At 50.3% G+C, this 27289-nt stretch overlaps 2 protein-coding genes across 6 annotated transcripts in view; both read right to left on the minus strand.

Moving 5' to 3' along the window:
• Nucleotides 1-123: 123 nt before the first annotated feature.
• Nucleotides 124-26318, minus strand: HAS3 (hyaluronan synthase 3). 4 transcript variants are annotated; one of them, XM_027516151.1, is made up of 6 exons: nt 26230-26318; nt 25853-25923; nt 24259-24382; nt 7236-7871; nt 4281-4382; nt 124-3458 (listed from the first exon to the last, which is right to left on the minus strand). In XM_027516151.1, the coding sequence occupies exons 2-6, from the start codon at nt 25891-25893 to the stop codon at nt 2535-2537; spliced, it is 1827 nt and encodes a 608-aa protein (XP_027371952.1). In that variant the 5' UTR covers nt 25894-25923; nt 26230-26318; the 3' UTR covers nt 124-2534. The 4 variants fall into 4 exon arrangements, with proteins under 4 accessions (XP_027371952.1, XP_027371953.1, XP_027371951.1 ...); XM_027516152.1 differs by lacking the exon at nt 24259-24382 and having other exon boundaries at nt 26230-26243; XM_027516150.1 differs by lacking the exons at nt 25853-25923; nt 26230-26318 and having other exon boundaries at nt 24259-24972.
• The window catches only part of TANGO6 (transport and golgi organization 6 homolog), a 184815-nt gene continuing 183479 nt past the window's right edge, over nt 25954-27289 (minus strand). Inside the window, exon 18 of one of the 2 annotated variants that reach the window (XM_027516145.1) lies at nt 25954-27076. In XM_027516145.1, the coding sequence (XP_027371946.1) occupies nt 26900-27076 (177 nt within the window). In that variant the 3' untranslated portion in view covers nt 25954-26899. The remainder of the gene's footprint in view (nt 27077-27289) is intronic. The other variant, XM_027516146.1, reaches the window with a different exon arrangement.

Below are 27289 nucleotides of genomic sequence, written 5' to 3' on the forward strand. Positions count from 1 at the left end.
GCTTCTGAGTTCCATTGGAATTACCTTGACAAAACTAGTTCTGCCTCAAATACCCATCTTGGAACTGAATTACAGACCTTTCATTAGTTCAAAGAGGGAAGGAGGAGTTCAGAGATACCAGCCTTAAGTGAGATTCTTTATTTTGACAAATAAGTGCAGTATAAAAAATTTCACCAGAAAGTAAAAAAAAAAAAAAGTAAAAATAAATATGTTTACAAATTGTAGAAATAATACAAAAGAGGGTTAAAATTCTCATTGAGGAAAAACCAAAACGTGTCCAATTGTATAAAGGCTCTTCCCTTGCAAGAACGGGAATAAAGCTGAAGACCCAGTTTGGTTTCGCTGCTGAAAAATGTACAAAATAACTTAGAAAAACCAGTCGAGGTCAAACGTTGTGAGCCCACTTGTACCTGCCTGCTCGACCTGGGGAAAGTTGGTGATCTCTTAAGTGCAAGGCAGAGCTGAGAGGCGGACTGCCCAGACTCTCCATCTGGGCGTCCATCCCACGTTAACCTTCAAGTAAATGCTGAAGAAAAACAAGCCCTTAGTGAAGTCAGCTCTGCAGTTGGCTGACCGGATTTCCTCCATTGTAGTGCTCAAAATAGTTTACTTCTTGGCCAGCAAAAACACGGAAGAGCCCGGAACAACTGCCTTTAGCAAATGCCTGCTGCCTCTTCCTAGCCTTCTGGATTAGGCCTGATGTCAACCAACAGTCTTCTCAGAAGCTTGAGGCCTATGCGATGCAGCAGTGTTGGCGCACCTGGAAAACCCACGAGTTGGCGGGTGATGAAGGGAAGCACCAGGGTTTGCCAGTCTGACTCAGAGTGCACCTAGTTCCTTTGTGGGTAGCACCTGGGCACACTAGAGGCTTGCCCCTCAACTACTCTCCACCTTGGTGCTGGTTCTGACAGGTCAGCAGGCCCTCTGGAGTGGACATTTGGAGAGAGCACACTGGAGCAAATGACCCCTAAGTCAAAGGCTTAGTCAGTATCCCAGGTTTTAAACCCAAGAGCTCAGAGCAGTCTTGTGGATTGCAAATCTGTAGAAAATGGCCTTCCCTCACACCCTCTCCAAAAAAGCAGAGGAAAACCAAACATCCTCAAGAGGCGTGAGAGAAGACAAGAACCTTAGAATTTAGATACCAGTTCCATCCCCTTGTTTGATTTCTGGACAGGAGCAAGCAAGTGCAGTAGTGACTATCCACAACTTGGCTGTAAGAATTCCCTGGAGAAGCCACTGAGGAGAATGGACAGTCTCAACGATGACCAGCTTGGACTGAGGGCTCACTTAGGGAATGCTGAAAAGCTTTCCATTAGAGGTGATTGTCAAGAACTATAGCCTGAATGTCATGTGTGCTGTCCAGCTGCCAAGGAACCTGTCCAGGCAGTTCCAGGCTGCAGCCAGTTTGGTCAGAGACTCCTAACAGTTTTCCCCCCACATGCTGACGGCAGGCTGGCCTACTGCAGAGGGGCCAATGAGAGCCCTAGGCTCTGTCTCACTTGCCACCTTGCAAAACTTAACTCGGTGAGGAGGAGGGTGGGAGAGGTGACTTATCACTGTGAAGGGAAGCCAAGTGAGAAGGCTGGCTTAGACTCAGAGCTGAATTTGAGAGAGGAATTCAGGAGTATACAGCTTGTAATACCCAAGTCCTCACTTCCTTTCTCATCATGTTAGGGTTTAATCTTCTTGGTAGATGACCAGAACATTTTACCTTCTTAGAAGAGATCACAGACAAGCTAATCTAGATGTTTGGGCAATTTCCAGGTAGAATTGTCAGCTCCCAGCCTCCCTGTAACCCATGGCTTTTAGCACCACCACCACCACCACCGTTTGTTCCTCCTGGCCAGCTTTCTTTTTTAACATATATACACACACATACACACACACACACACTTAACAACAGTACAGTGCTAACTCCCTGCTAGTCTGGCTCATCCTTGGGATGCTGAGATGCGGAATGAGGTACTTCACATAAGAAAGCACCATTCCCGGACCCTGTTTTCTGATGCCCAAAGATCAGGCTTCTGGGCCTTGTATTTCAGGCACAATCTTATTGCATTGATAACTAGATTGAGGTGGGGACATGTTACTAGCTGGCCCAGATCACTCAAAAGTACTCCCACCACCTCTGATTGTGTTCAGGTGGACTAAGAGAACCCCTTTCCTTGGGCCCTTGTTGCTCACTCACCCATGAGAAGTTGCCACTGAATGGAACTTACTATTTGCTTTAGCACACTTCTGAGTTCCCTCTGGATCTCAGGGGAGGAAGTGGAATCTTGCCCAGAGGCCACCTGTATGTGCGGAGGCAACAGACAAGCGGCCTGAAAACAGTATGCCTCCTCTGCCTCTCCTCCGCTGCACTGGACTTGCCTCCTTGAAGCAGAGCTGTCCCAGGCCATACGACAGTCACCATTCTTTGCACTTTGGACCATTAAGAAACTTAAACAGCACTCCCTCTCCCTCCCACCCTGTCTTTTCTGTTCCCCTTCCCTCCCTTACCCATTGCACTCGTCCCGCTCTGCTTGGGGGCTGCATCACACCTCAGCAAAGGCTAAGCTATACTGTTCTGGCTTCTTCCCGCATCGCCGGGCGATGATGGCCAGGTACAGCATGAGGAGGGCCACCCAGTAGCAGCCGTACAGGATGGCCCCAGAGACCAGGAAGGCCAGCTCTGTCTCACTGAACAGATCCTGGCAGTAAGCTGTGTAGGCCAGCCCCCCAAGGAGGACTGCCACCCAGATGGACACAGGGATGAGGCCAATAAAGTTCACCACGATGGTTTTTCGGCCAGAGGTGCCCCAGCCAGACTTGTTGATGGTAGCAATGGCAAAGATCTTGGCCGGCAGGAGGCTGGACATATAGAGAAGGGAGTAGAGCGACATGAAGATCATCTCTGCGTTGCCCCGCAGGAAGCAGGCGTAGGTGGCCTTGATAATGCCCACTAGCTGCACTGTCAGCAGAAAGAGGAGAATGTTCCAGATGCGGCCCCGGTAGAAGAGCTGTATGACCGTGGCAATGAGGAAGAAGGGGAAGAAACCTGTGACCACTGACTCGTAGGTCATCCAGAGGTGGTGCTTGTGGAACCACAGAGAGTTGTAGAGCCACTCCCGGAAGTAAGACTTGCTCCAGCGAGTCTGCTGGTTGAGCCACCGGAGGTACTTGGTGGGGGTCTCCGTGAGGCATTTAGAACGAGCTGTATACTTAGTCCTGTAGCCAAGACTCAGGACTCGGTTGGTGAGGTGCCGGTCATCCCCAAAGCTGCACTTGCTGCCCAGAAACTTCTGGTGGTACCAGTCCTCTAGGAATTGCTGAAGGAGGCTGTTACGGTACATGCCCAAGGGCCCACTGATGCACTGCACACAGCCAAAGTAGGACTGGCAAGCCCGCTCCACGTTGAAGGCCATCCAGTACCGCACACTGCTCAGGAAGGAGATCCATGAATCGTACTTGTTGAGGATCTGCAAGGGAACCAGAGATTCTGGGCCTCCTTGCCTGATGATGAGAGCCCCAGGAGACAGACACCAGAGAACAGGAGGCCTCCTTACACTCTGAGATCTGTAGCCCTTGGCTCTAGTTTCTGTCCACAAGTCCCAGCTCTCTCAGAGATGGGAAACCAGAGGCTGAGAGGAGGCAACCACACCCAGTCAACTCTTCTCAGCACCAGCCCCACCTCTCCTCTGTGTCATATGCACCAACTGTCCCAATGAAGTGCTCTAGCAGCCAAAGCCACCTTCAATCTCAGGAGGCAGCCTGTGGTGGCGGCTGAGAGAAAGGCTTGAGAAAGAAGCAAAGTAACACCCCAGCCCCCTACACTGACCCTTTCTGCAGTTGGAAAGCTTCTTGGAAAGACATGGTATGTTGCCAGTAGTTCCCTTGGAAGAAGATCTGGCCCTTTATTCATACCATACTGCACAGAGCTCTTCACTGCATTGTCCCCAACAGCAAGCGTTTTTCAGGGGGTCTAACTTTGGAGGTGCTTGCTGCACCACTGGCCAAAAAGGAAGCACTCTCTAGGATGGATGGCCTCAGAATACTGTGCCTCTCCCAGCAGCACAGGCTCTCTACATACCAGTCAAGTAATTTTCTGCCCCCCCTGCCCCTGGTGGAAATAGAACAGGAAAGGGGGTGGGTAGCAGATGAGCCCTTTGGTACCAATAAAACTGTCAAAGAGGAAATCCCCCTCCAAAACAAAATGCCCACTTCCCCAGTATATCCAATTAGATGAAGAAGCAGAAAGAATCCAGACCCTCCACCCACAGGAATCCTTGGTTACTTCTTACTTGGACATCTCCCCCGACTCCCCCTACTTGAGGGTCCTCCTCCAGGACTCGAAGCATCTCAATGGTGCAGGCTGGATCCAGCACAGTGTCAGAGTCACACACCTGCAGAAGGAAGGTACTGTCAGTCCATTCTGACACACACACACACACCCACCCCACCCCTGGTGGCTCACTGCCTAAGGGACATAACCCCTTCATCAGACACACTTCAAACCACTAACAAAGAGATCTATGCCAAATAGAAGGGGTGAGATGAATTACCGAGGGAAGTAAGAAACAGGAGAGTTCAGGTACCGACTTGATAGCTGCTTGGCTGAGAGAGGAACCCAGGGGACTTTCAGTGGTGGGCCCAGAAAGGGAAAAGTGTCTAGTACTGGACAGATCTTTAGCCCTGATTGAGCCAGGCTCCTCAGAAGTGGTCTTACTATATTTCTCTGGGGTCCTTGGGAAGAAAGGAAAACGTCACTGAAATCAGGCACTGTGGCTCGAGCAAGGCCAGCAGACATTGCTCAGAAGGCTGAGAAATGGCTCCTGCCAGAGGCTACCACCAAAGCTTGCTCACGGGATCATCACGAACCGAGCTGCCCTGTTTCAGTCTCTTAGACAGCCAGCCCAAGTGGAGGGTGTATCTAGCCCAGTCACAACCCCACCAGTGTGGCTGCCAGGCCACTTGTGCCCTGTTGGCCAGGTCTCCCGGACTAGGGCCCAGCAGAGCCAAGGGCTGTTCTCACCTAGATTCCAGCTCTGGATGGGCCTAGAAGCTGGTAGCAGCTCCTCCACTCAGAACCTGGATCAAATCCTGCCCACCCACCCTCCCCTCCATGGGAGACTCCTGGTTTGATTCTGTTAGGTGACCCATTGTTGTTAATAGTTGAACCTGTACTACAAACACTTACCTTATTGCCTGACTCCTTGTCTACATTTTAGAAAATTACTGAGATGCTGTAAAAATCCCAAATAGCCACTGGGTAGGGGAACTGGCTTCCTGACCCCAACAGAGCAAGAAACAGTATCCACAGATGAGCCCAGAGTCTGCAAAAGCCTAGAATTCTTCTACTAAAGTTGCTGAGTGAGAGCCCACTAGCCTGCAGGAAGGGGGCTGCACTCCAACCCTCTGCTTTCTCTCTCCATCCTGGAAGATTCAGTGACTGCAGACAAGCAGCAGAGGGCAGAGGGGAACCAGCCAGAGTCATCGCAGCCACTCTGACCTGCCTCCCCATTGACACATCCTTACAGCACTGGCCCAGACTGGGAAGGTCGCAGGAGGCTCAGGCCACACTCCCAGAACCTCCTCAGCTTATAGGCCAAGCTTCCCAGCGCTGCTGGTCACACAACTACTCCAGCCCTGACTCTCATTCCTCACACTGCAGCACTTCCTTCATCCCAGGGAGGTCTTTCCAACTGAGCAAGGTTAGGAAACGGCTGCCTGGGCTTCCCCACTGGCTGAAGCAGGGTTATCTCCTGAAGAGGGAAAGACACCTTCAGCGGGCTCATGAAGACAGACTGAAATCCAGAGTGTTCACTGACAGGCAGGCCCAGGGCTGCCCCAGGTGAGCCCATGTGCTGACCCACCAGAACACACTGGAAAGGAAGAGGTGTGGGAGGGCAGGGTTGAGGGGATCCTGTGCTTCGAGGGAATAGACAGCAGTCACTACGGCTTGAGCCTGTGCCAGGGCTCCAGGGCTTTTTCTAAGTCGTCTGAGTCCACTGGCAAGTCTCAAAGGCCCCTGACCCTAGACGGACTGCAGAATTAAGACCTGTCTCACAGCCCTCCCTCTCTGGCGCTGAGGAGGCCCTTGGGCCTAGGAAGGCAGGAAGAGGTAGGTGTACCAACTCTTATGCGAGGGTACAACTTGCCAAACAGCCAAGACAAAAAAATCTGCAGCAAGCTAATTTTAGGTGGGTACCGTATAGAAAATTTAAATATTGGAGTACGCAACATGCTGTCAGCAAGACTGTGCTGGTACGTAGGTGGGCGACCACAGCAGCTGCTATTCATTCAAGCAATGGGCATATGTGCAGAAGGGCAGGAACAGAGAAGGGGGAACAGATGCTGGACCACAAATCTGGGTCCTGGGTGTCAGTTTCTACTCGGTACTGAGATGCATAATCTTTGATCAGTTTTCTCTAGGTTTTGTTATATGAAAACTGGAGCCGTGTTACCTTGTCAACATAATAAAATTTTCAAGGAGGTGTCAATGCCCGCTTCAGCTGGAAGCGAGGCAGGGTCTGTTGGGGTCCTGGCCCTGCCAAGATGGCTGCAGCACTGAGCTGGGGGCTAATTCGCACGTGTGTCCCTCCACCTCACAGACAAGAACCTGACACCAGAAAGAGTGAGACTTTTCATCAACCCATAACTAAAACTATCTGAGTGCTTTGGAGCATGATTCTTTTTTGCTCTTCCCCACACTTTATGAAGAGGCTCATCCCCGTGCTGTCAATGGTGAGGCAGTATTGCACAAGGACAAACGGCCTGGGCCCAACTCCTGGCTCTGCTCATTACTGCTGTGCGACATGAGGCAAGTTAGGCATTAGGCAGCTGCACTGCAGGCTCAGTTTCTGTAAGTAAAAATAAGCACGGTACCCATCCCCTAGGAATATTGTGAGGATTAAAAGAACTAAAACACATGAAATACTTATAACAGTGTCTGGTATAAAGTAAATGCTATACACTTGTTTGCCACTCTGGGGATACCAATCCACAGACCTGCCCAGAGTCCAGAGACCTGCCCAGATTCACTCAGCTAAAGCACCAGCAGATCCAAGATTCCCGCCTAGGTCTTCTTGACCCCAGGACAGCTGTTTAAAATTACTGTGTTTACTGCCTTCTGAAGTGTAGGGGAGGAAAATACAAGACACAGGGCACCCAGACTGGACCTAAACTTCCCCAGGAGAGTATGCCTGGCTGGCTGAACACATCCACACATCCACACACACCTAGGGAAGCACCCTCACCTGGATGTAGTCCACCGAATCACCAAGGGCCTTGAAGGCCGTGTACATGACCTCTCGCTTGCCTCCCCACTTCTGCATGATGCACGAGAAGGTGCTGGCCCGCACCACGTCCCGAACGCGGTCCATGCCCTCCTGCAGGCTGGCCTCCGTCTCACCCTCACCCGCCTCATGGAAGTTGCTGCGCCACACGAAGAAGCCGGCTTGCTCGGTGCCACCGAGCACCTCGTGGAAGATGTCCAACATGTAGGCATCCTCCTGGCGATTGCCATCCACCACCAGGACCACTTTGAGGTCGGGGAAGGCGATGCGCTGGGCTGAGCGCAGGCACTTGCGCAGGTAGTCGGGGTCCTCCTGGTACGCAGCGATGCAGAGCGCCACCGAGCGCCGCAATGGGGAGGGCAGCTTCAGTGTCCGGCCTGCCCGTCGCATGCGCCGGTGCTCCAGGAAGGCAAACAGGCTCTGGATGAGCAGGTGCAGGCCCAGGATGGCACCGTACAGCCCAAAGGACAGGTAGTGTTTTTCTGTGTGGATGAACTGGTAGCCTGTCACATAAGCTGCCAGGATCCCACCCAGCACTGCCAAGGCAAACAGGCTGGTGCCCACCACGCGCAGGGCTGTTGTCAGCTGCACCGGCATCTGGTGGGAGAAGGTGGGAGAAGTGGGTCAGCGGGAGGCAGTTTCTCTGGTCAATGGCCATGGGGGCATGTTCTCTGGGCCTGGCCTAGAACTGGGGAAATGATCCACTAATAACAACCATCACCATTTATTGAACATGACTAAGACTGGAGATGCGAAAGCCAGACCAGTAGTAGTAGTAGTTTAGTAGCAGACAGAGGACAGGCAGGATCCTCTGTCCATGGGATTCTCCAGGCAAGAACGCTCAGCTCTGCCACTTACTGTGTGCCTGTTCTACCCCTTATTCATCTGTAAAATGTGTGTTGCAGCACTAACCTCCTAACAGCTTTGAGGATTACATGGGTTATATACATAAAGCACTCAAAGCAGCGTTTACTATCATTAGCTAAACCCAAGCCAGAGAGATCTGAGAGAGACCTAGCTGGTGGCAGAACTGGGATCTACCTGACCCAAAGCTCTCACAGGTAAGCTTCAGTAGCGGTGAGCCTGAGGCCAGAGGAAGCTCTGAGCATCTGAAAAGCCAAGAAGAAGGAGGAAGTGGAGGGGCAAGGGCAGCTAGGCAGCCTTTATGCCCTATACTCACCAGGGGATCACACCCATGAAGAAAGTGGGGAAGGAAAAGATGAGAAAGAGCAGGAAACAGAGAGAGGTGCCTGAGGGAAAAAAGGAGGAAACAGCTTCCCTTTCTCAAAACAACTAAATCTGTAAGAGAAAGTTTACCAATGTTCTCTGTTTTCTCATCTTTTTCTCTTTGACTTGAGAGGCAGCAAAAAAAAAAAAAGGGAAAGTAACCAGGAAAAGCAGACAAGGGAAAGAAAAGGAAATGAGAGCTGGGGTGTGGACAGCCCTCCTGGAAGCCCAGCACTGGGGCACCAGGGGGAACTGCAGCTGCCACTGCAGCAGCCCAGCAGCCCAGCAGCCCAGGACGGGTGCCTGCCAGGAAGCCCCATCCACTTGGCCCTAGTGCCTGCATGGAATCTCCGTCCACGTACCCCTGTACCCCTGCCCCGCTACTCCAGGAAATGCTGGCAGGTTCTGTTAGGAAAACTCAGGACTTCCAGCATCTGCCCATCTGAAAAGAGCTGGGTTTTAATGAGCCGAGTCTAGCACTTGGTACTTGAAGCCTTGTGCTGGAGACACAGCCCTACTATCGCCCTGGCTGCCTGATCTTGCCCAAATTCTCTGGGACTTAGCAACTCCTTGGGGGAGGGATTCCAATGGTTTCTTGTTCCATAGGTCCCAGGTAAATCATTATACTGAACAGTAGCCCTGAAGGACTGAGTGGGGGAGGGGAGGGGTTGGGGGAAGGCTGATGAGGACAGCTCCGTGCCCGCTACTCTGAGGCCCTCTCCCCATCTCCTCTCCTTGCCAACTGCCTGATCTGGAGAATCCTGTTACCACCACCACCCACCCTTTACAGACAAAGGGGTCTCACTTCCAAGCTTGCTCCAAGTCTAGGTCTCACTCAAACTGACTCCTGACTGCCACCTCAACACAAACATACTTTCTTGCTAGGGGGCTGGTTCCCCTGCCACCTCTCACACAGGAGGGGTGAGGAACACGTAGTCGGTGCCTAAATCAACCGGAGACTCAGGCCTCAGCAGCATTCCAGCAGCTTCGGTCCGGAAAGTGCTGTTGGCAGCCTCACCTCTCCGGGAAGCTCGGCCTCCGGGCGCTCTGCCCCGCTGTCCCGGGGAGCCTGCCTTGTGCTTCCTCTGCAAGATTCCCAGCCGTCCTTGTCTCCCCCGCCCCACCCCCCGGGGGGCTCTCGCACGCGCTTGCAGTCCCCGGGCCCCTAGGCCCTGCATCCACCACCCAGGAGAGCCCCCACCCCCCTCTAGAGCTTATATGCCATGGGGGCGCTGCGGGCACTGCTGCCTGCCTGCGCGCTGGTAAAGAGCAGGGGGCGCCGAGGCCAACCCAGCAACCTGCCCGGCGCTGGCGCCCCGCCTCGGTGCAGTGCCAGAGGCGGTGCCCACCAGGTTAACGCAGCCCGGAAGGCACTGGCCATGCTTCTCACCCCCACCAGACCCTGGCTTTCTAACGAAGGCGGTGCCAGCCACACCCACGTGCCCGTTTCCCACGACCCAGCCGGGAAGAAACGGAAAATGCAAGGAATCAGTCGGACCAGGCCCCACTCACCTCTTGGGGGGAGGGGGGACGGGCGCTACCTTGGCAAAGTGTGCCTGCAGACAAAGGCGGCATCCTCAGTGTCGCCGGCCCCCTCCTTTCCCGGGCAGGACCCCTCCTTCCCCGCTCAGGAACTAAACGCTTTATCCTGGCACCCCTATACCCCCAAGAAGGTCCCGCAGCCAGAGACCCTATGTGCAATCAGGCTCTGGTGCCAGCTCCGCCTCAAGTGGCCCTGCTCAGACAGGGGACCGTGTCTCCCCTCAAGCCGGCGGAGAGGAGCCTCTTGTCCCCCTCCACCCGCTTTTCTCAGAGGAGATCCAGGAGAGCTCGGCCCCTGTAGCTTAATGCGCACCCGGCTTCAAGGGCAAGAGATTGGGGACGCGCCCTAAGCCCTCCCCCTACCCCGAGAGACGTGGAAAAGAGAAAACCTCCAGCCAAAGACGAACGCCCCAATCTACTGCCGACACTGCGCGGGGCTGCCCAGTCTGTAGCCTCTCCAGCTGACAGGTGTGCCCTGCTGCGGGGCCCACACGCGGCGGGACGGAAACTTGTGCGCGGGGCAGGGGCTCTTTGCGCCCGGCCTCCCTCCCAGCCCCTCCGAGTCCCCAAGGAAAGGGGAGCCCAGGCTGCGGGTACTTGCGGCCACGGCCTGGTTGACCCGCAGTAACCAGGGCCCCGAGCATCTTGGTGCCTGGACAGGTGCGAACACCCGGGCCGGCCTGGGGCAGCGAGACTCCAGCCAGCCTGGTGCGCCTCACCGTCGTCCACCTCCTAATCCATTCACAAAACAGGAGCCGCAAGGGAGGAAGGGAGGAGAGGCTGGAGAAGGAGAGGATGAAGAAAGGGAGGAGGGGTCAATGGGGAGGGGGCTACAGGAACAGCCGCCGGGAAGCCTGGAGATGCCGCAGCCCTCAGCTTGCCTCGCGGCGCTGCACGCAGCACCCACACGGCTGGCTGGGGGAGCCGGCGGGGTCCGCTGGGCTGAGCAAGCGCCACCCCTGGAGCCCGGGTTCCTCGGGCAGCCCGCCCCTCTGAGAGGGCTGGCCGGGTAGCCAGGCCCGCGCTCACCGTGCCGCCGGCTGCCCGCGCTCCGGTGCTCAGCAGGCCCGCGGCGGCTCCATGCCCCTCCTCCCGCTCCTCGCCGCCGCGCCTCGCTCCACCGTGCGCCGCCGCTGCTGCGCGCTCCGACTGACGAGCGCTGGCCCCGCCGAGCAGCCTTTAAGTACCCAGCGCGCCCCCGCCGGGAGAAGCGCCCTCCTACGGCCCTGGGGCCGGGAAAGTTGGGAAGAGTGGGAGGGCTTCCCTGAGGGCCGCGAGGGAGCATCCCCTTCCCGACTTGGCCGGGGGAAGCCCGGCGCGCGGTGGGACGCAGGGTCCCGAGTGGACGCGGCTCCTCCTGTTCGGAAAGACTCGCAGTCTCCGCACACTCCGAAATTGGGTTTCCCAACCGAAGCCAAAAGCCAAGTTCCTCCGCGCTCAGCCCGGGACCAACTGCCCAGGGAAGAGGTGGTCATTGTGCTCAACATGGAACCTGAAGCAGTTAACTTCAGTATAACCCATAGGGGCTTCCAAAATTGTGACTCTCACTTGCCCTCTGCCCCACGCCCCGTCTTCTAAGCCTCGAACCCTACTCACCCTGCAAAGCGAGCAAGCAGGTAGAAATCCCCCGACTGCTGCACGCGGAGCTGTGCTTTGTGTAGAACACAAAAAGCTAAACCTAAAGCTATAACAGCAGAACCTTCCTGCTGGGGGTAAAAAAGGCTCAGAAGACAATACTCGTTAAATTAAAAAAAAAAATGGTCAAAGGTTTTAACAATTTTGACAAGCTCTGAATTCCGCAGTGGGGCGCTGATGACTTCAAGGCTTTCAAGAGCTACAACGGTTTTGCAAGAACCTTGAAAGTTCCCTGTGTCCTAGAGCCAAAACCAATTCCTCCTCCCCTTTTTTACACCTTTACTTCCGACACCCACGACTTCCTAAATTCCCAACTGACCTTATCACCAGAGGTTTCTAAGTTCCCTAAAGCTGACGCTAGACCTGGGTGAGGTGAGGTGGGGTGGGGTAGAGTTGGGCAGAGATGAGTTCTTAGCATTCAAGGAAGGAAGTTTACAATCAGCTGAACACAATGGTTTCTAAATCTCGGAAAATCTTGGATGTATTATAATTGAAGACTAGTAAAAAATGAATTTACATATCCTGGATACCCCTGGGACAACTGCTATGAAAATTTATAGGAATGTGAGTTGCAGTCTGCAAGTTGCTCCTCTCAGAAGTCTGAGGGGCTCACCATGACTCACACTGGGCCACAGAGCTCACGCCTCAGTCTCCCAGGTAAACAGACCTTGACACATCTCCACCCACTCCCATCCTGCAGTATATAAACCAAATCATTTTGGACTCTTGCTTGAGAAAATCATCACTAATATGCTACATAGTTTAAACATTCCTTTTTCGTGTGCTTTTTATAACAAGTGTTCAAGGACTTCCCTGATGGTCCAGTGGTTAAGGATCTGGCTGCCAATGTAGGGGACACGGGTTTGATCCCTGATCCTGGAAGATCCCACAAGGGGATCTTCCAAGGAGCAACTAAGCCTATGCATCACAGCTACTGAAGCTCAAGTGGAGAGAGAAGACCTTGGGTAAGCCCTTGGAGTAAGTTCTGTCACTAGCCAGCCATGTGGCACTAACCTCAGTATCTTCATCCCAGAGATGGGACTGATTATCTGCTTGACAGGACTGTCATAAAGATTGAAAAGACCAACCAAGAGTAAGTGCTCAGTAAAGGTTAACTCCAGCCAACTTCAACCAGAGAATGGCATCTGCTTGCCAATGCTATGGATTCTACATACCTATCCCTCTAGGGTGTGACGCTTGGTGGCAGGAAGTTCAGTATTCATGAAAAATGCCTTATCTCAATTGCATTATGGACTCCCTGAGCTCTAACTACTGCCTCTACACGCAGGGGCATTATAGAGTCTGGAGTTGCCAGACTGGAAGAGCTATCTAATTCTACCTCCCATTGTAATCTACAAATTATTAGAACAGGGGAAACAAGCAGAGGCTGGGCAGCAACAAAAAATTAGTGATCAGCTTGGTGGGAAGTGAATGTCCCATTTAAAGGGGATGTCCCTTTGAGAGAGATGGCCCAGCATGGCCAGGTGCTCTATCGTTAGGAGAAGCCAGAAATTCAGATTCTTATGTGAAGTCTTCTCCTACTGAAGTGTTAGCTACTAATTCAAACGTTAAAAAACACTCCACAGGTCAGGCCAAATGTGTCTGAGTCAGATCCGGCCAACTGGCTGCTTGCAAGTGACCTGTTTAGACAATTAAGGAACAGAGCAGCCGGTTTGGAAAGATCCCTTCTGCCCTCAGCAACACAGCAGCATGACTTCTCCGGGTGCAAGTTTCCTGGGGCTGCTCCGGGATCATCTCATGCCTAGTTAATTTCCAAGACTCCAAATTTGTCCCACAGGCTTAGTGCCTAACTCACTCAGCTGGTTCCAGGGAGGTTTATAGGTGGTGAGCTGATATAGCACCACCTCACTAGTCAATTAAAACCTCTGAAATAAACAGCAGGCCCAGGGCACCATTATGAGAACAGTAAACACTCTGCCCATATCCACTGGCTTGACCCCCTAAATGGCTTCCCCTGGTGAGCAAATTCTCTTTTTCTGGTCTTCAGGGCCAGGCAACCTAGTGTGATCGGGCAGCTAGGAGAGCTTTACCCTTGTGGCCAGGCAGAATTTGCCTGTAATTAACATCCACTTTGCTGGGCCCTATTTGCATTAGTCTCTTCAGGGGGAGGTGGGTTGGGGAATCTTTAAGGGGCTGATACAACCAAGCTCACATTTATCTCTGCTTACCACTGGGGATTTAGAAATAGGAATAATTCCATATACAATTACTTAAAAACGTGATTTCAGAGGGTGCTGAACTAGCTGCTACCCAGATTCCAGAGGGTAAGCCTCCTATTCAGTTCTGTGGCAGAAGGTTCATGCGGTATTTCAACATTCATATATGACCTGCTCTGAGCCAAGAAGGATGCTTTTGGCCCTGCAAAGTCTCAGGCTGGTCTCTGCTGTCTAAATGGTTATCCATTTTGAAGACAAATACACTTGAAAACTTGTTACCATAGAAGAAAGTTTATAATTAAATGTTGCTGAGAGACTCCAATTAGAAGAATTTGAAGATTTTTTCATGAAAGAGATCTCTGAGCTGGTATGGGCTGAGCAGAGTTTCACGAAAAGCGGCAGGAGCATTCTAGACAGAAGGCATCATTTACAAATAAAGAGTATATAGAGGAGGAACTTCCCTGGTGGTTAAGAATCCACTGGTCTTCCAAAGCAGGGGACATGGGTTCCATCCCTGGCTGGGGAACGAGGATACCACATGTGTGCTAAGTCACTCAGTCGTGTCTGACTCTTTGTGATCCCATGGACTGTAGCCTGCCAGATTCTTCTGTCCGTGGGGATTCTCCAGGCGAGAATACCAGAGTGGGTTGCCACGCCCTCCTCCAGGGGATCTTCCCAACCCAGGGATCGAACCCAGGGCTCCCATATTGCAGGCGGATTCTTTACCATCTGAGCCACCAGGGAAGCCCAGGATCCCATGTGGTGGCACAAGGCAACTAAACCCTCGTGGCAGCACAGCTACTAAGCCTGTGCATAGCAACTAGAGAAGCCAGTGAGCCACAACGAAGATCCTGCATGCCACAAACTAATACCTAACACAGCCAAACAAACATTCTAAAAGAGAGAAAGTAGAGGAACGTGTCCAGAGAAGGCAATGGCAACCCACTCCAGTATTCTTGCCTGGAAAATCCCATGGATGGAGGAGCCTGGTAGGCTGCAGTCCATGGGGTCGCTAGGAGTCAGACATGACTGAAGCGACTTAGCAGCAGCAGCAGCAGAGGAATGTGTGAGGTGTGTTCAAAGCCCAGCAAAGACCAGTCATGAAACAAGAAATTTACACTTAAGAACCTGCATCGCTGCTGCCATGTACAAAGTGCCTGATAGTCTACCTGCAGAGGAAGAAGCTGGGAACGGATTCTGGAGGGCCTTGGGTGACAGAATGGTCTGGATTTTATCCAGTAGGTAACAGAGACCTACTGAAGATGTCAGAGCAAAACAGTAAGAGGTTATAAGTCTTGTTTGGTACTTTGGGGTAAAGACTAGGAGTTGGGTAGGAGACCTGTTGGGATGCAGAAGGGATCCTCCCAACTCAGGAATCTAAACAGAGTCTCTCAAGTCTCCAGCACTGGCAGGTGGGTTCTTTACCTCTAGCGCCACCTGGGAAGCCCTAGAATGTAGATAAATCACAACAAAAGGGTGAGAAAGGGCTGTTGTGTGAATTGTTGGTGCTGCCTCCAGGAAGTGGAGGTGAGGGCTGGCAGTGTCAACTACCAGGCACAAGTGAGACTACAGGTGGTGGAGTAACCAAGGGAAAGAGACTTCTACAGTTTGGAGGGCTGAAGAGGCCATTCTCAAAGCTCTGGAGGGTCTGAGGTGACTGAATCTGACACTACTACAAACCAATATCTCACCTTTCAACTAATTTTCAAATCCAAACCCATGAAATATTCAAATACCTGTGCCAATAGGAGCCTGCTGTTCGATCCCTGTTGTCATCACTCATGCTTGAAGCTGTGGGATAGCCCTGCCAGGTGCTGCTCTGCTCCACTGGTTGCCTACTGAGTCACTGGGCAGAGGACGGGTAGAGGGATGTTCTAGCTCCACAGCTCCCCCGTGCCCTCTGACCTCACGCTTCAGTGTTCCACCCTGGCACCCAGCCCACAGCTTCTAGCAAAGCAAGCAGAATGGAGGATGGCAACCAAGCCATGAGGTCTCCTCCAATCTCTCCAGGCTTCATCCCATCAACTTCCTCTGGGCTGACCACAATCAAAACCTCTCAAAGCTAATGAAGGTGAAATTTAAATTGGCCCCCAAAGAGCAGCAGGCTATGTCTCCCAGGTGACTAAATAGGGCTTTGTCCTCAAGGCAGCTTAATCTGCAATACTAGTTAATACATAATTCAAAGTGGAAGGTGTGTGCCTTGACAGCAGCCAGGCAGCTACCAGCAAACAAAGTTATCCTTTCATAGCTCTCCCCTCTTACCGACAAGTAGTCTGTAATCAGTACCATTTCTAGGTGCTACGTTTGAAGGAGGAGGCTTAAGGACTTCTCTGTCCTGCAGTTACAGTGGTTAGATTTTAACTCTAGTCTTTCTCTCCTTGGATGGAAGGGTCGTTTTCATTTAACGTTAAGGGGCCTCTGCTTGACTGGAGGCAGGGCTGCCAGTTCCTACTAAGGGGCCAGGTTCTTTTATGGTGGCTTGAAGGTCAGGATTAGAAGGGCACACAAGAACGATAACCAAGTATCAAGCCAGACTTGGAGATGCTTTTCTTGGAATCCTGAACAGGAAAAGCTCTTCCTGGCCATCTTTCCTTCCTCTCCCTCCCTCAGGTGAATGAAGAAAGAAATCCAGAAGGCGATTTTAAAGCATAATCTACCTTCTTGGTGGAATATTGTGCAGCTACTAAATATAATGTTCAGGAAGAGAATGTAGGAATATGCAAAAAATACTTATAATGCAATATTAAATGAAAAGGCAGGATACAAAAATCATCATGTATGAATGACTGCATAACATTGCTGTTTTCTTTTGAATCCTATGAATTAAAAAGCAGGAGAGAAATTCACCCAGATATTAATATCAGATTTGGGTGGTAGGTCAATGAATTTTTCTCTTTGCTTTTTTCTCTGTACTCTCCAAATATTCTATTAATGGTACAGTGGATAGGAATCTGCTTGCTAATGCAGGGGTCATAGGTTTGATCCCTGGTCTGGGAAGATTATTCCATTTGCCTCGGAGCAACTAAGCCCATGAGCCACAACAACTGAAGCCTGCATGCCCTAGAGCCCATGCTCTGCAATAAGAGAAACCACTGCAACAAGAAGCCACCTCACTGTAACTAGAGAGCAGACCCCGCTCTCTGCAACTAGAGAAAGCCCGTGCAACAACGGAGACCCAGCACATCGAAAAAATTAATAAATAAAAATAATATAAAATTATATAAATTGTAAATTCACAGAAACTGGTGCTGGGTGGGACATAGCATCATATATGGGTTCACGTTCAAAAGGTCCGGCAACCTCAGTCTAATGAAAAAGCAGGGAAGTTGGGAGGGCCAGCATGCAGGATTAGTGGCCGCCAAAACTCCAGTTAATTTGCTTTATTTAAATCCCTCGAACTGTTCAAGAGATTTTTTGCGGGGAAGAAGGGAGTATGTAGATCTGGGCCTGCTCATCCAGCAACTCTGAGTGAATTCCAAAAAGATTCTTTCCTTTTGGCAACACAACCCTGAACCAGGGCACAGGATTTGCCTGGCACAACCCAGCTGGTGTCAACCTCCACTCAGTCCCTCATCCAGGGTCATGGTGATCCTGGGGAAGAGAGGCAGGCACTCTAAATGTGGGCTCTAGGAGCACCCTGAGAGGATGCTCTTCCTGAAAAAAAAACGTATTTCCAAGAATGATGATGTCAGCAGCATCGCACTCCTGCCCAGGGAGAGGCTGTCTTTTCTGGGTGCTGTAAACCGACTCCCATCCTGATAACCATGGGCATGTCCACACCCACACGTGCACATAACATACTGTACCCAGAACCAACACGTGCATACTCGCTCATTACACAAGTACACACTCACTTTTCTCAGACCTGATCGGGACACAATCCCAGCCTAGAGCTCCAGTTGTAGGACCAAGGATCAACAGGAGGGGAACAAACTGCTTAAGGTAACCTCGTTCCATATTCACCTGGGCTTTGTTACAGTATTGTCAATTACAGTTCTTAAATGTGCTCGTACTTCTGCTTCATGTCCTCTTTCTTGATTAAAGACAGTTAGTCACTGTCACAGAGGAGGTCCAAAGCTCCATCATCCATAAAAGCAACTGGAGAAGAGCCAATGGTAGGGGCAGTTCCCATCAGTCCTCTGTGGGGAGAGACCCCCCCAAATATGTCCCACACTCGTATTTTTTGTTAGGACACCTCCCTAACACATACACTCTGTGTCTTTCTCTCTTCCTGCCCCCTGCCATCCTTTTCTCACCAGATAAGCTAATGCAGCGGTTCTCATGTCTGGCTACTGCACATTAGACTTTTAAAACTCCAGGAGGTTTTTTAAAAACATGAATGCCTGGACTCTATCCCGGATCAATTTAGTCACAATCACTGGGGGAGAGCTCCAGGCTTGAATTTTTATTGAATTCCCTAGGAGATTCTATTATGCATCCAGCATTGAGCACGCATCCCATGGATTCTCCTCACATGGGTTTGCAAGTACATCTCTGTGACCTGGAGGACAGCAACCAACCAGCCAGTCCCGGGGCTGAGCTCCAGAGTAGACGAGTGTCTACCCAGCACCTTGCCTGCCACACTGGTCTGAATGAAGTGACCTCAAAGACTTAACAATGAACCAATGAACTACTGAGCCACAAGGTAAAAAGGAAAAGGAGAAAAGACATTAATTTGAGGTAGAAATTAGCAGGGAGAGCCGAGGAGATAAACAGAGGTGGATGGGGACTACCTAGGCGTGTACCCAGATCTCTGAATCTACCTGGAATGGGGTTGATACAACCTTTCCATTGGCAGAAGTGTTGCCTGCTTTTTCCAGGATAACAGGGGTAAAGCCAGGGAGGAGAGAGTTGCCAAATAGCAACCAGGATTTGTTTATTTCACAAATGACAGGACTTCTGTGCATGAAGGGCTTTTCCTCCCTGAAGGATGGGTTAGGGTGGTGGATCTGGGCTGCTCTTTTTTGGGGCACAGAGTCCCGACGACTCTCTCTCACATGGTCCTGGCCCTGGCCACAGAGCAACTCCCACAAGGCATATGCTGGAGCCTTGTTCTTTGCAATCTCTGAACAACACTGATACAGTTTCTTTGGGAAGTGGTGGTGGGAGGGTAGAGACTCACCCCAGGCCCAGCTCTCTGAAGCATCAGCACCACATTTCTTTTAGTACAGACAGCCTAATTTCAGGCAGGCCTTTCCCTAGGATTAATATGGTCACCACAGGTTTTAAAGTGTGGAAAGTGGGTGTGTGGTCTAATAAAGGTGTGTGTGAATGTGGGGGGTGGGGCGGGGTAGGGGTTGGGGAGCCTTTTCAAGCTCTAGAGACTCTGGAAACTTGGAGCAGGCAGCTTTGTTCTCCCCAGCGCCTGGCTACCTATGCGTGTGATGTCTAGGGCTGTACCTCTGAAAAGCCCCACCCAGGCACTGTTCTAAGCAGGCTTTAGCTCTTAGGGCAGACAATGAAGATTAAACCTTACCTCATTTAATAAACCACTTAAAGGCCCAGTAGCTGTCCCCAGTCCCCCAAGCAGAGAGGATGCTCCTGCAGCTCTGAAGCGGCTCCTCACAACAGCAGCTCCACCCTTGGCGCCCCTGCATCTCTGTGATGGAGTTAGGTGCTGGCTACCTGGTTCCTATAAGAACCAGTGAACAGGGACTTCCCCAGGGTCTAGTGGCTAAGACTTGTTGCTTTCAAATGCAGCAGGCCCAGGGTTCCATCCAGATCAGGGAACTGAGATCCTGTGTGCCTCAACTAAGACCCAGCAGAGCAAACAACCAACCAAAACTAGCGAATAATGTCAGAAGCTTCTCTGCTCTAGTGCACTCATTTCTCCGTTTCTCTCTCCATTTTTAAGAACTTCTCTCTCTGAACCCTATTTTCCCCTTCTGCAAAATAGGCCCATGAATTCCAGTCTCATTTTCTATGAAGGAATGGTATGGAATACAGGTGTCAATGTATATATGCAGGAAATATATACCCAAGAATTAAAACCATCCATTGTTATTCTGAGATACTGAAATCTGAGAACTGAAACCCTGCTCATAAGAGGTGAAAAATTGAAACAAAAAAAACAACAAACCTTTAAGGAGACATTTCTGGGTTCTGATTAGAGCTCATGGGAAGACTTGCTACATTTTCTATGCCCCTACACAGCAGCTCTGCAGCCTCAGAGGTCTACTGCCTTAGGTACCCCAGAAAGAACAGGTCCATCAATGAGCGATTTACAAAAGCTGTCTAAGTACAGAAGCAGACAGGCTAGGGGGCTTGAGCAAATCTCATGTCCGGCTGCTGAACAAAGGACAAGGTCAAATACAGTATGTGTAACAAGTTCTGGTGTTTGAAGTTGGGTTTTGATGTACAAGGACACTATCTGGAGGGAGTCTGGCCTGAGGTTTACCTTGAAACACATGCTCCATCTGAACAGGCAGGGAACCATTGTCTTTATCCTCACTGATATTAAGAACAGTTTTTTGGATTTCCCTGACGGTCCAGTGGCTAAGTCTCCATGCTCCCAATGCAAGGGGCCCAGGTTAAACGCCTGGACAGTGAACTAGATCCCACATGCCGCAAGTAAGGATTCACATTCCACAACAGAGACTGAAGATCCACGAGCCGCAACTAAGACTAGCACAGCCAAATAAATAAAATAAATATTAAAAAAGGAAAGGAAAAAAAAGTGTGTGTGTTTTTTTACCACTTGGAAACATAGTGTCTGTCTATTGGGTAGCAAAGCACAGTGGCTAAAAGCCCAGCCTTGGGAGTCAGACTGAGTCCAAATACTGGTTTGGCTACTTTTCACTAACTCCGTAATCTGGAGCAAGTAATTAGCCTCTTATGTGTCTCAGTTTTCCCATCTACAAAACAGGGATAATAATAATACCTCCCTCATAGGCCCAGTGTGAGGATTTAGTGGATTAATAAAGGTCAGGTATAGAGAAGAGCATAATAAGCTCTTTATAGTGTTAAGGTGATGTGGAGCTCCAGCAATCATTCCACCTGGGTTTTACAGGATGAACCTGATACTCTGAGTCGCCGTCAGACCCTAGGTCCTGAGTATGCCTTGGGAATCACGGTCATTATCAAGGGGGCACTTCTAACCCCATGAGAAGGCACACCCTGAACACACAGGACTGAGTCTCAGAGTGGAGAGCCTTGTCCAGGTACTTCTGAACAGACCTGGGGGACTTGGGCTCTCTCTCCAGGATGAGTACTTATAGCTGGCTGCCGGTGAGCATAGCTGCAAAGAGTGTCACTGTGCTCCATTAGTGGCTGTGATCCACAGAAAACTCCATCCTCTGAAGACTCCCTGGGCCAGAATTTTTTAGAGAATGGTGTTAACACTACACTGTGGTGACTGAACCTGTATGGCATGGCTATTTAACACACTGTCAGCTGAGGATGGAGGAACATGATCAGCACAAGTGGGTTCATGGACGTTTTGGTACAAACACTGAAAACATTTGTATCTTTTCAATCTGTTCTTCCAACCTCTTAGGACTTATAGAAACACTTCAAGATGCAAAGAGTTATGTTTGAGAAGCACTGGAAATTAGAGATAATTCAGCTGACAATCAAGAGGCAAATGCTTAAACCAGCTGTGGCTCATCTATACAATGGAAGACACACCACATCACAGGGCAGAGTCTGTAAGTACTGAGAATGTCTCCAAGATATGTGACTAAGAAAAAAATACACAGGACAGTCTTTATGGTGACAATCCCATTTTTCCTTTGGAAAGCAGTAATGTATATTTGAGTGTTCATTTGGGAAAAGGGGGAAAGGAAGGAAAGATCTGGGGATATATACCCAACTGCCGATCAGTGGTAACCTTGGGTAGGAGTGGAGGTGAGTATGTCTTTGTCACATATACTTTAAGTCTGTTATAATGCATAAAACATATGTAACACACATGTGCATGCACAGACAGACAGATGCAGCCAGGGCGTTTGTACCTGAGGAGCTGGCTTTGCTGCTCGTCAGCACTCTGAGGGCAGGGGACAGCACAGGGCCAGCATCCCTCAGCACAGGTCCTTGGAGATTCAACCACTGCTTCGTGGGACTCATGTGTCAGGGCTTCTGTGTGTACATGAGCCCCTGAATGTTTCCCAAACTGTGCTCCAGTTGGAAGTGTTTTCCTGCTATACTAGTTTTGTGGGGAGAGGGTCCCTAGCATTCAATGGATGTTCAAAAGAGTCTGCTTCAACCCCTCAGGAGACTTTGGCCAAATTCCACCGAAGAGGAGTAACAATAGCTTGCCTCTCCGATCCACGATGCTGTCCTGAGAATCAAACAACCTCATGGATAAAAAACGAAAGGAAACTAAAGGAAACCCAGAGGGACTGACCTTGCTCTTCTATGCCCAGGGATGCAGAGTGTTTTGGGGGTGGAAACAGGTAACACCTGAGCCCTTCTGGGAGCATGGACCCCCTGAGTCAGCACGAAGGACAGTGGGGAGGGACCACAAGGAGGACCCTTTGAGTAACTGGAAACAGCCCCTTTCAAGGCTGGTGATGTGAGTCTGTGCTCCCTCTACACGGCTGGCAGGCACGGGTACACTGAGCACAGCCCTGAGCCCTGGCAGCAGCCGGTGTTGTAAGAAGACAACTCCCAACCCCCAAGCAGCCAGGCAGCTCAGAGCAAGTGGTGCATGGAAGGGAGAGGAGCACACACTGCAGTGAGGCTGCCGCGTGTGACTGCAGAAGCTCCATGGCTGCAGAACTCGCTGGAGGACACAGCTGGGCCCTTAGAGGTCATGCCTGCTGCTGTCCAGGAGGCAGGGGAAGAAGCACATGCCTACTCCTCTTCCACGGTCAGGCACAGTGGCTGCCTCCCACAGCCCACCCTGAAACTCAGTTCCCGTTTTCTGACTCCCCTCCTTGCACTGAAATTCCAGCTGAGCCTTTGATTCTGTGCAGAGACTGCAGAGGCCAGTCTGATTGTGCACAGGTCAGATGAATTGTCCTCCCACCCACTGATCAACTTTCACTCGCCCTGGCTGTCCCTCCACAGAGGGACTGCTCGCGAGTCACAGGCAGGTGGCAGGCAGGGCTCCATTCACTCACAGCCTCACAGACAAAGAGCTGGAGCAGGGCAGGGACGGAGGCCAGACCCACAGGGCTGCTGTCCTCTTTCTTCTGCTGCCAAAGAAGGAGGGTGGTGAAAGGGGACAGGGCTCACTGCTTCCATAGGACTGAGGGGAAAAAAATCCATGGTTGGGTATGAATTCCCTTTGCCTCAGTGTATTTCCCATTTTACAGCTTTCATCACCTTGGCCTCAAAGTACTTTCCAAAAACAAGCTGAAAGAGAATTCACCTTCCAACGTAGGGGGTGCAGGTTTGATCCCTCGTCAGGGAACTAATATCCCACACGTCTCCTGGCCAAAAAACCAAAACATAAAGCAGAAGTAATATTAAACAAATTCAATGAACACTTTAAAATGGTCCACATTTAAAAGAAAAAAAAGAATCTTAAAAAACACCAAAAACATGCTGAAGGGGCTTCAGCTGGAAATAGGTCTGTGGCTGCCCCTACCTCACTCAAAGTGGTCCACAGGCCAGGCGCCCCACACCCCTCCCCTCCATTTCCAGTGGGCTCACACCATCCCTCCTCTTTCACCTCTCTCCTCTCCCACCTTGGACCCTGGCACTCGCCACTTCCTATGCCTGGACTGCTCTTCCTCCAAGTATCTTTATGTCTGCTCCTTCATCTCCTTCTGATCTTTACTCAAATATCAGCTTCTCAGGAGACCTTCTCTGGACAACTTATCCAAACTTATAGCTCTCAGCCCATACGCAGACCAATTCCTGACCTCAGTTTTCCCTATAGCACTTATCACCATTTGATATTCTATCCTTTATCTTATTTCTTGTCTGGCTCCTTCTGCTATAGTGGCAGCTCTCCCTGAAGGTCTGCTGTGTTCTCAGTGCCTGGTACAGCATCTGGCACATAGTAGGTGCTCAACAAACTGTTGTCACTGTGATTTGCTTTCCTACCCACCGTCCCTGGTTGGCTGTTATCTGGGGATGGATTGACAGAGCCATAGGAAAGTGAAGGAATGGAGAAGAGAGGTGAAGAAAGAACAAGAACATGAAAATATGGAAAAGTATGTGTTTGGAGAGATGATATGGAGCAAAATGCAAGTTAGGAGATTTCTGATTAAATAACAGCGGGTGGAGACGTCCCTGGTGGTCTAGCGGTAAGACTCCATCCACACTCCCAATGCAGGGTTTGATCCTTGGTTGGGGAACTAAAGATTCCCCATGCCACACAGTGCAGCATAAATGAATGAACGAATAGATAAATAAATAAATAACAGAGGGTGTGTAAAAGGGCAGGTATGTGCCGAGGAGGAAGGACAGCACACCAGAGAGGGAAGCCATCCAGTGTGTCCGAGAAGTCTAACCTGATGAAGCAGTTGACACTTGGGTAGAGTTCCTGGGTTTGGCTGCAGCCACAGCTTTCGGCCCCTTGCTGGTCTTTTGCCACAGTCCCATCCTCTGGAGATCAAGGGAGCTGTGCCAGCGGGCCTGGAAGAGGAAGAAGAAGCAGGGAAGGGAAGGAGCACGAGTAAAAGACCCATGAGTGATACAGGGGAGCTTGGGGCCACTATGCAGTGGAGGAACTGGAGGTGAGAGGCCAGAAGAGCTTCGGTGGCAGAGACGGAGGGAGGAGCCCCGAGGAGCAGCAGGAGAAGATGGCCCCAGAAGGAGGAGAGATGAGCAGAGGCGGAGGCAAGTGGAGGGACGCAGCTGTGACACAGAAGCAGACACACCTTACGGGCCTGTGCAGGGAACTGTCACCACTGCTCCTGCCATCTGCCCCTGGAGTTCTGTACCTTTTTCTAAGTTTTGTGTTCTTATTATCCTAAAGCTCTAAATTCTCATGCTCTTTCTCAGGGATGGAAATGTATATAGATATACATATCTATATAACATCTATACAGATAAACATGGGAGGTTATAATTTGGAAACTTTTCACGTTTTAGTCATATTTGGTGTTTAGGAGGGTGACATTAAGGTATCCCTCCCCTTGAGTTCGGGCTTCCCAGGTGGTGCTAATGGTAAAGGATCCACTTACTAACGCAGAGATGCAAGAGACATGGGTTCAATCCCTGGGCTGGGAAGATTCCCTGGAGTAGGAAATGGCACCCCACTCCATTTTCTTTCCTAGAAACTTCCATGGGCAGAGGAGCCTGGCAGGCTACAGTCCAGGGGGCCACAAACAGTCAGACACGACTGAGCAACTAGCACACACAATGACCCTTTGAGTTTGGTAACAAGGACAGAAAAAGTCACTCTCTGAAATTGAATCCATCAAAATCAATAAAGAACAAATGCTTTTAGCCACTTGCCAAATAATTCAAATTAAGAGACAACTTCTAAATGGAAATAAAGGGACCAGGATACTCTGCGAGGCACTCGCTAGATGGGTATTTAGACTGGAGAGTTTCTCAGTCTAATCAAGTTGATCCATTAGGGTATGTCCCAAGAATTGTAATGCATTTAATGCAAATAAAGTTGTAAATTAAACCAACGGTCTGACACATCTGATTATCTTAAGAGGGTGGTATGGAGTTTAGTTAGAGGAAGGCCAAGAAATAAAAACTTCAGTGTCTATCCAACTGGTCCACAGGAGATTCGTCTCTGATCTGAAAGTCCAATCCTGATGTTCTAGACATCTTTGATCTGGAGAATGGAATAATCTTAATATCCTAGCTGAATGGAAATATTCCTTAAAAACACCTGACTCCCTACGTTCTAATTCACTGCTCACCACAAAGGTTCTAAGCTAAGGACCATGTCTGTAATTTGGCTAGAGGGAAATAGTCTGAGGTTAACTGGCAAATGGACCTGCTTGTAGACAGATCCTTCAGTCACTTGAGAGTTTTGGGAAACTGTGTTTTGCTTCTGCTGGGGCCTGGTCAACAGAGAGTAGGGATAAGACTCCAACAAAATTCATCCCTGATGACTGGTTAAAGACTCTGGGTTAGCCTCACCAAGGTGTTGATGACAGAGATGGCTTATCTGAAGCAGTCATCCAGTTTCTCCTTTTTGTCTTCTCTTTTAGCTGCAATCAAAATTCAGAGGTCGAAATATGTAAATTGGTAAAAAGACATCTATAGCACTACATGTGAAATGACTTCAGTAAACATGGCATCAGGTCACCAATAAACAGCACACTTCCAACAGGCATTTAGTATGAACACACTGTCCAAGCATTCCTCAATCTAAAGGAGCATAAGACTGAAGGCAGGATATAAGCTCTTATCTGAGATGTTCATGGCTCTTTTCTCCTATTATCAGGGCAACTCTGTGCAAACAGCAGCAGAGGAAGTGAAAGAAAAAGGCCTGGGAGGGCAAACACAGCGCTTACCCTTCTTCTCTGGAAGATTCAACCAGTTTGATTCTTTTCTCTGGAGATCAAATCCTCCTTAATGCTACAGCTTTTCATCTCAATAGCAGAGGACCAGATTCAGACCTGTTATTCTTTCCAGCTGAGTTTATTTTATTCCATTTTTGCACGTTTTGGTAACAAATTCCTTTCCCTCCCTACCACCAACTGCATCTCCATCCTCTGAAATGCCTCCTGAGCAGCCAAGGATGACAAGCCCTGGCTGCTCCTCATCACAAAAGGGACCATCAGCAGGGAAGAATATCAGGTATGTGATAGGTGAGTGGTCAACCTCTTCTATACTGAAGTCGTAAGAGAATGGTTAATTAACCAAACTCCATCGGTTGTGTTGAACAGATACTTCCATCAGGTAGATGTCCTTCTCTGAATGCTACAGGACAGTGAAAAATGTTCAGATCAATGAGACCTGTAATCTCTTCCATGAGTACACACTTTAAGCTGGATGCAGTGTGACTAAACAGATGATACAGGAAGGTCCGCCTGAAGACACACGTGACCAGAGACAGAAAGCCACCTCCAGGGGCAGCCATATTGCCAGCTCCAAAGGGGCAGTGGGGCCACCTGCTGGAAGGCCTGGACACTGCTCAGGATGCTTGGTCCCTCTGCCTCCTCCAAGTCCTTCAAGGCTGGTCTATGGCAAGACCGTGATCTTTTTCTCCAGCTTCTGTGGCGGAAACAGGAAGTTTCTCATGATCCCATCCAGCTCTTCCAGGGCTAGCTGGGCATGAAGCCTGGCCACATCATCGGGCTCCAAACACACCACGTGCTTCAGCAGGTGGTAGAGATCCTTGAGGACGTCCCTCAGCACCTGGACGAGAGAGACAGAGTCAAGGCCATCTGTCTACTGTGCCAAATTTTCTCTGAGTGACCTAAGTGCCTTCTCCTATCTGAGGTATTCTGGGAGGAAACCCACAGGCTCCTTTAAGAAGATAAAACGTGGTCCTCTCAGGTGGGAGATGGGAGTGGGGCAGCTGTATTGAGATAGGCTTCCCTTTGGGTTTCTCACGCACTCTTAACCCCT

The sequence above is a fragment of the Bos indicus x Bos taurus genome, chromosome 18 (genome assembly GCF_003369695.1).
Source record: "Bos indicus x Bos taurus breed Angus x Brahman F1 hybrid chromosome 18, Bos_hybrid_MaternalHap_v2.0, whole genome shotgun sequence".
Taxonomy (NCBI): domain Eukaryota; kingdom Metazoa; phylum Chordata; class Mammalia; order Artiodactyla; family Bovidae; genus Bos; species Bos indicus x Bos taurus.

Bases quoted from the DNA above. Each gene is read 5' to 3' on its own strand.
- HAS3 (XM_027516150.1), bottom strand. From the start codon at position 24,435: ATGGGTCTTTTACTCGTGCTCCTTCCCTTCCCTGCTTCTTCTTCCTCT. The intron at 7,872-24,258 runs GTTAGACTTCTC...TTCTCCCACCAG, and splicing joins AGTGTCAACTGCTTCATCAG to ATGCCGGTGCAGCTGACAAC. The intron at 4,383-7,235 runs GTGAGGGTGCTT...TTCCTTCTGCAG, and splicing joins ATTCGGTGGACTACATCCAG to GTGTGTGACTCTGACACTGT.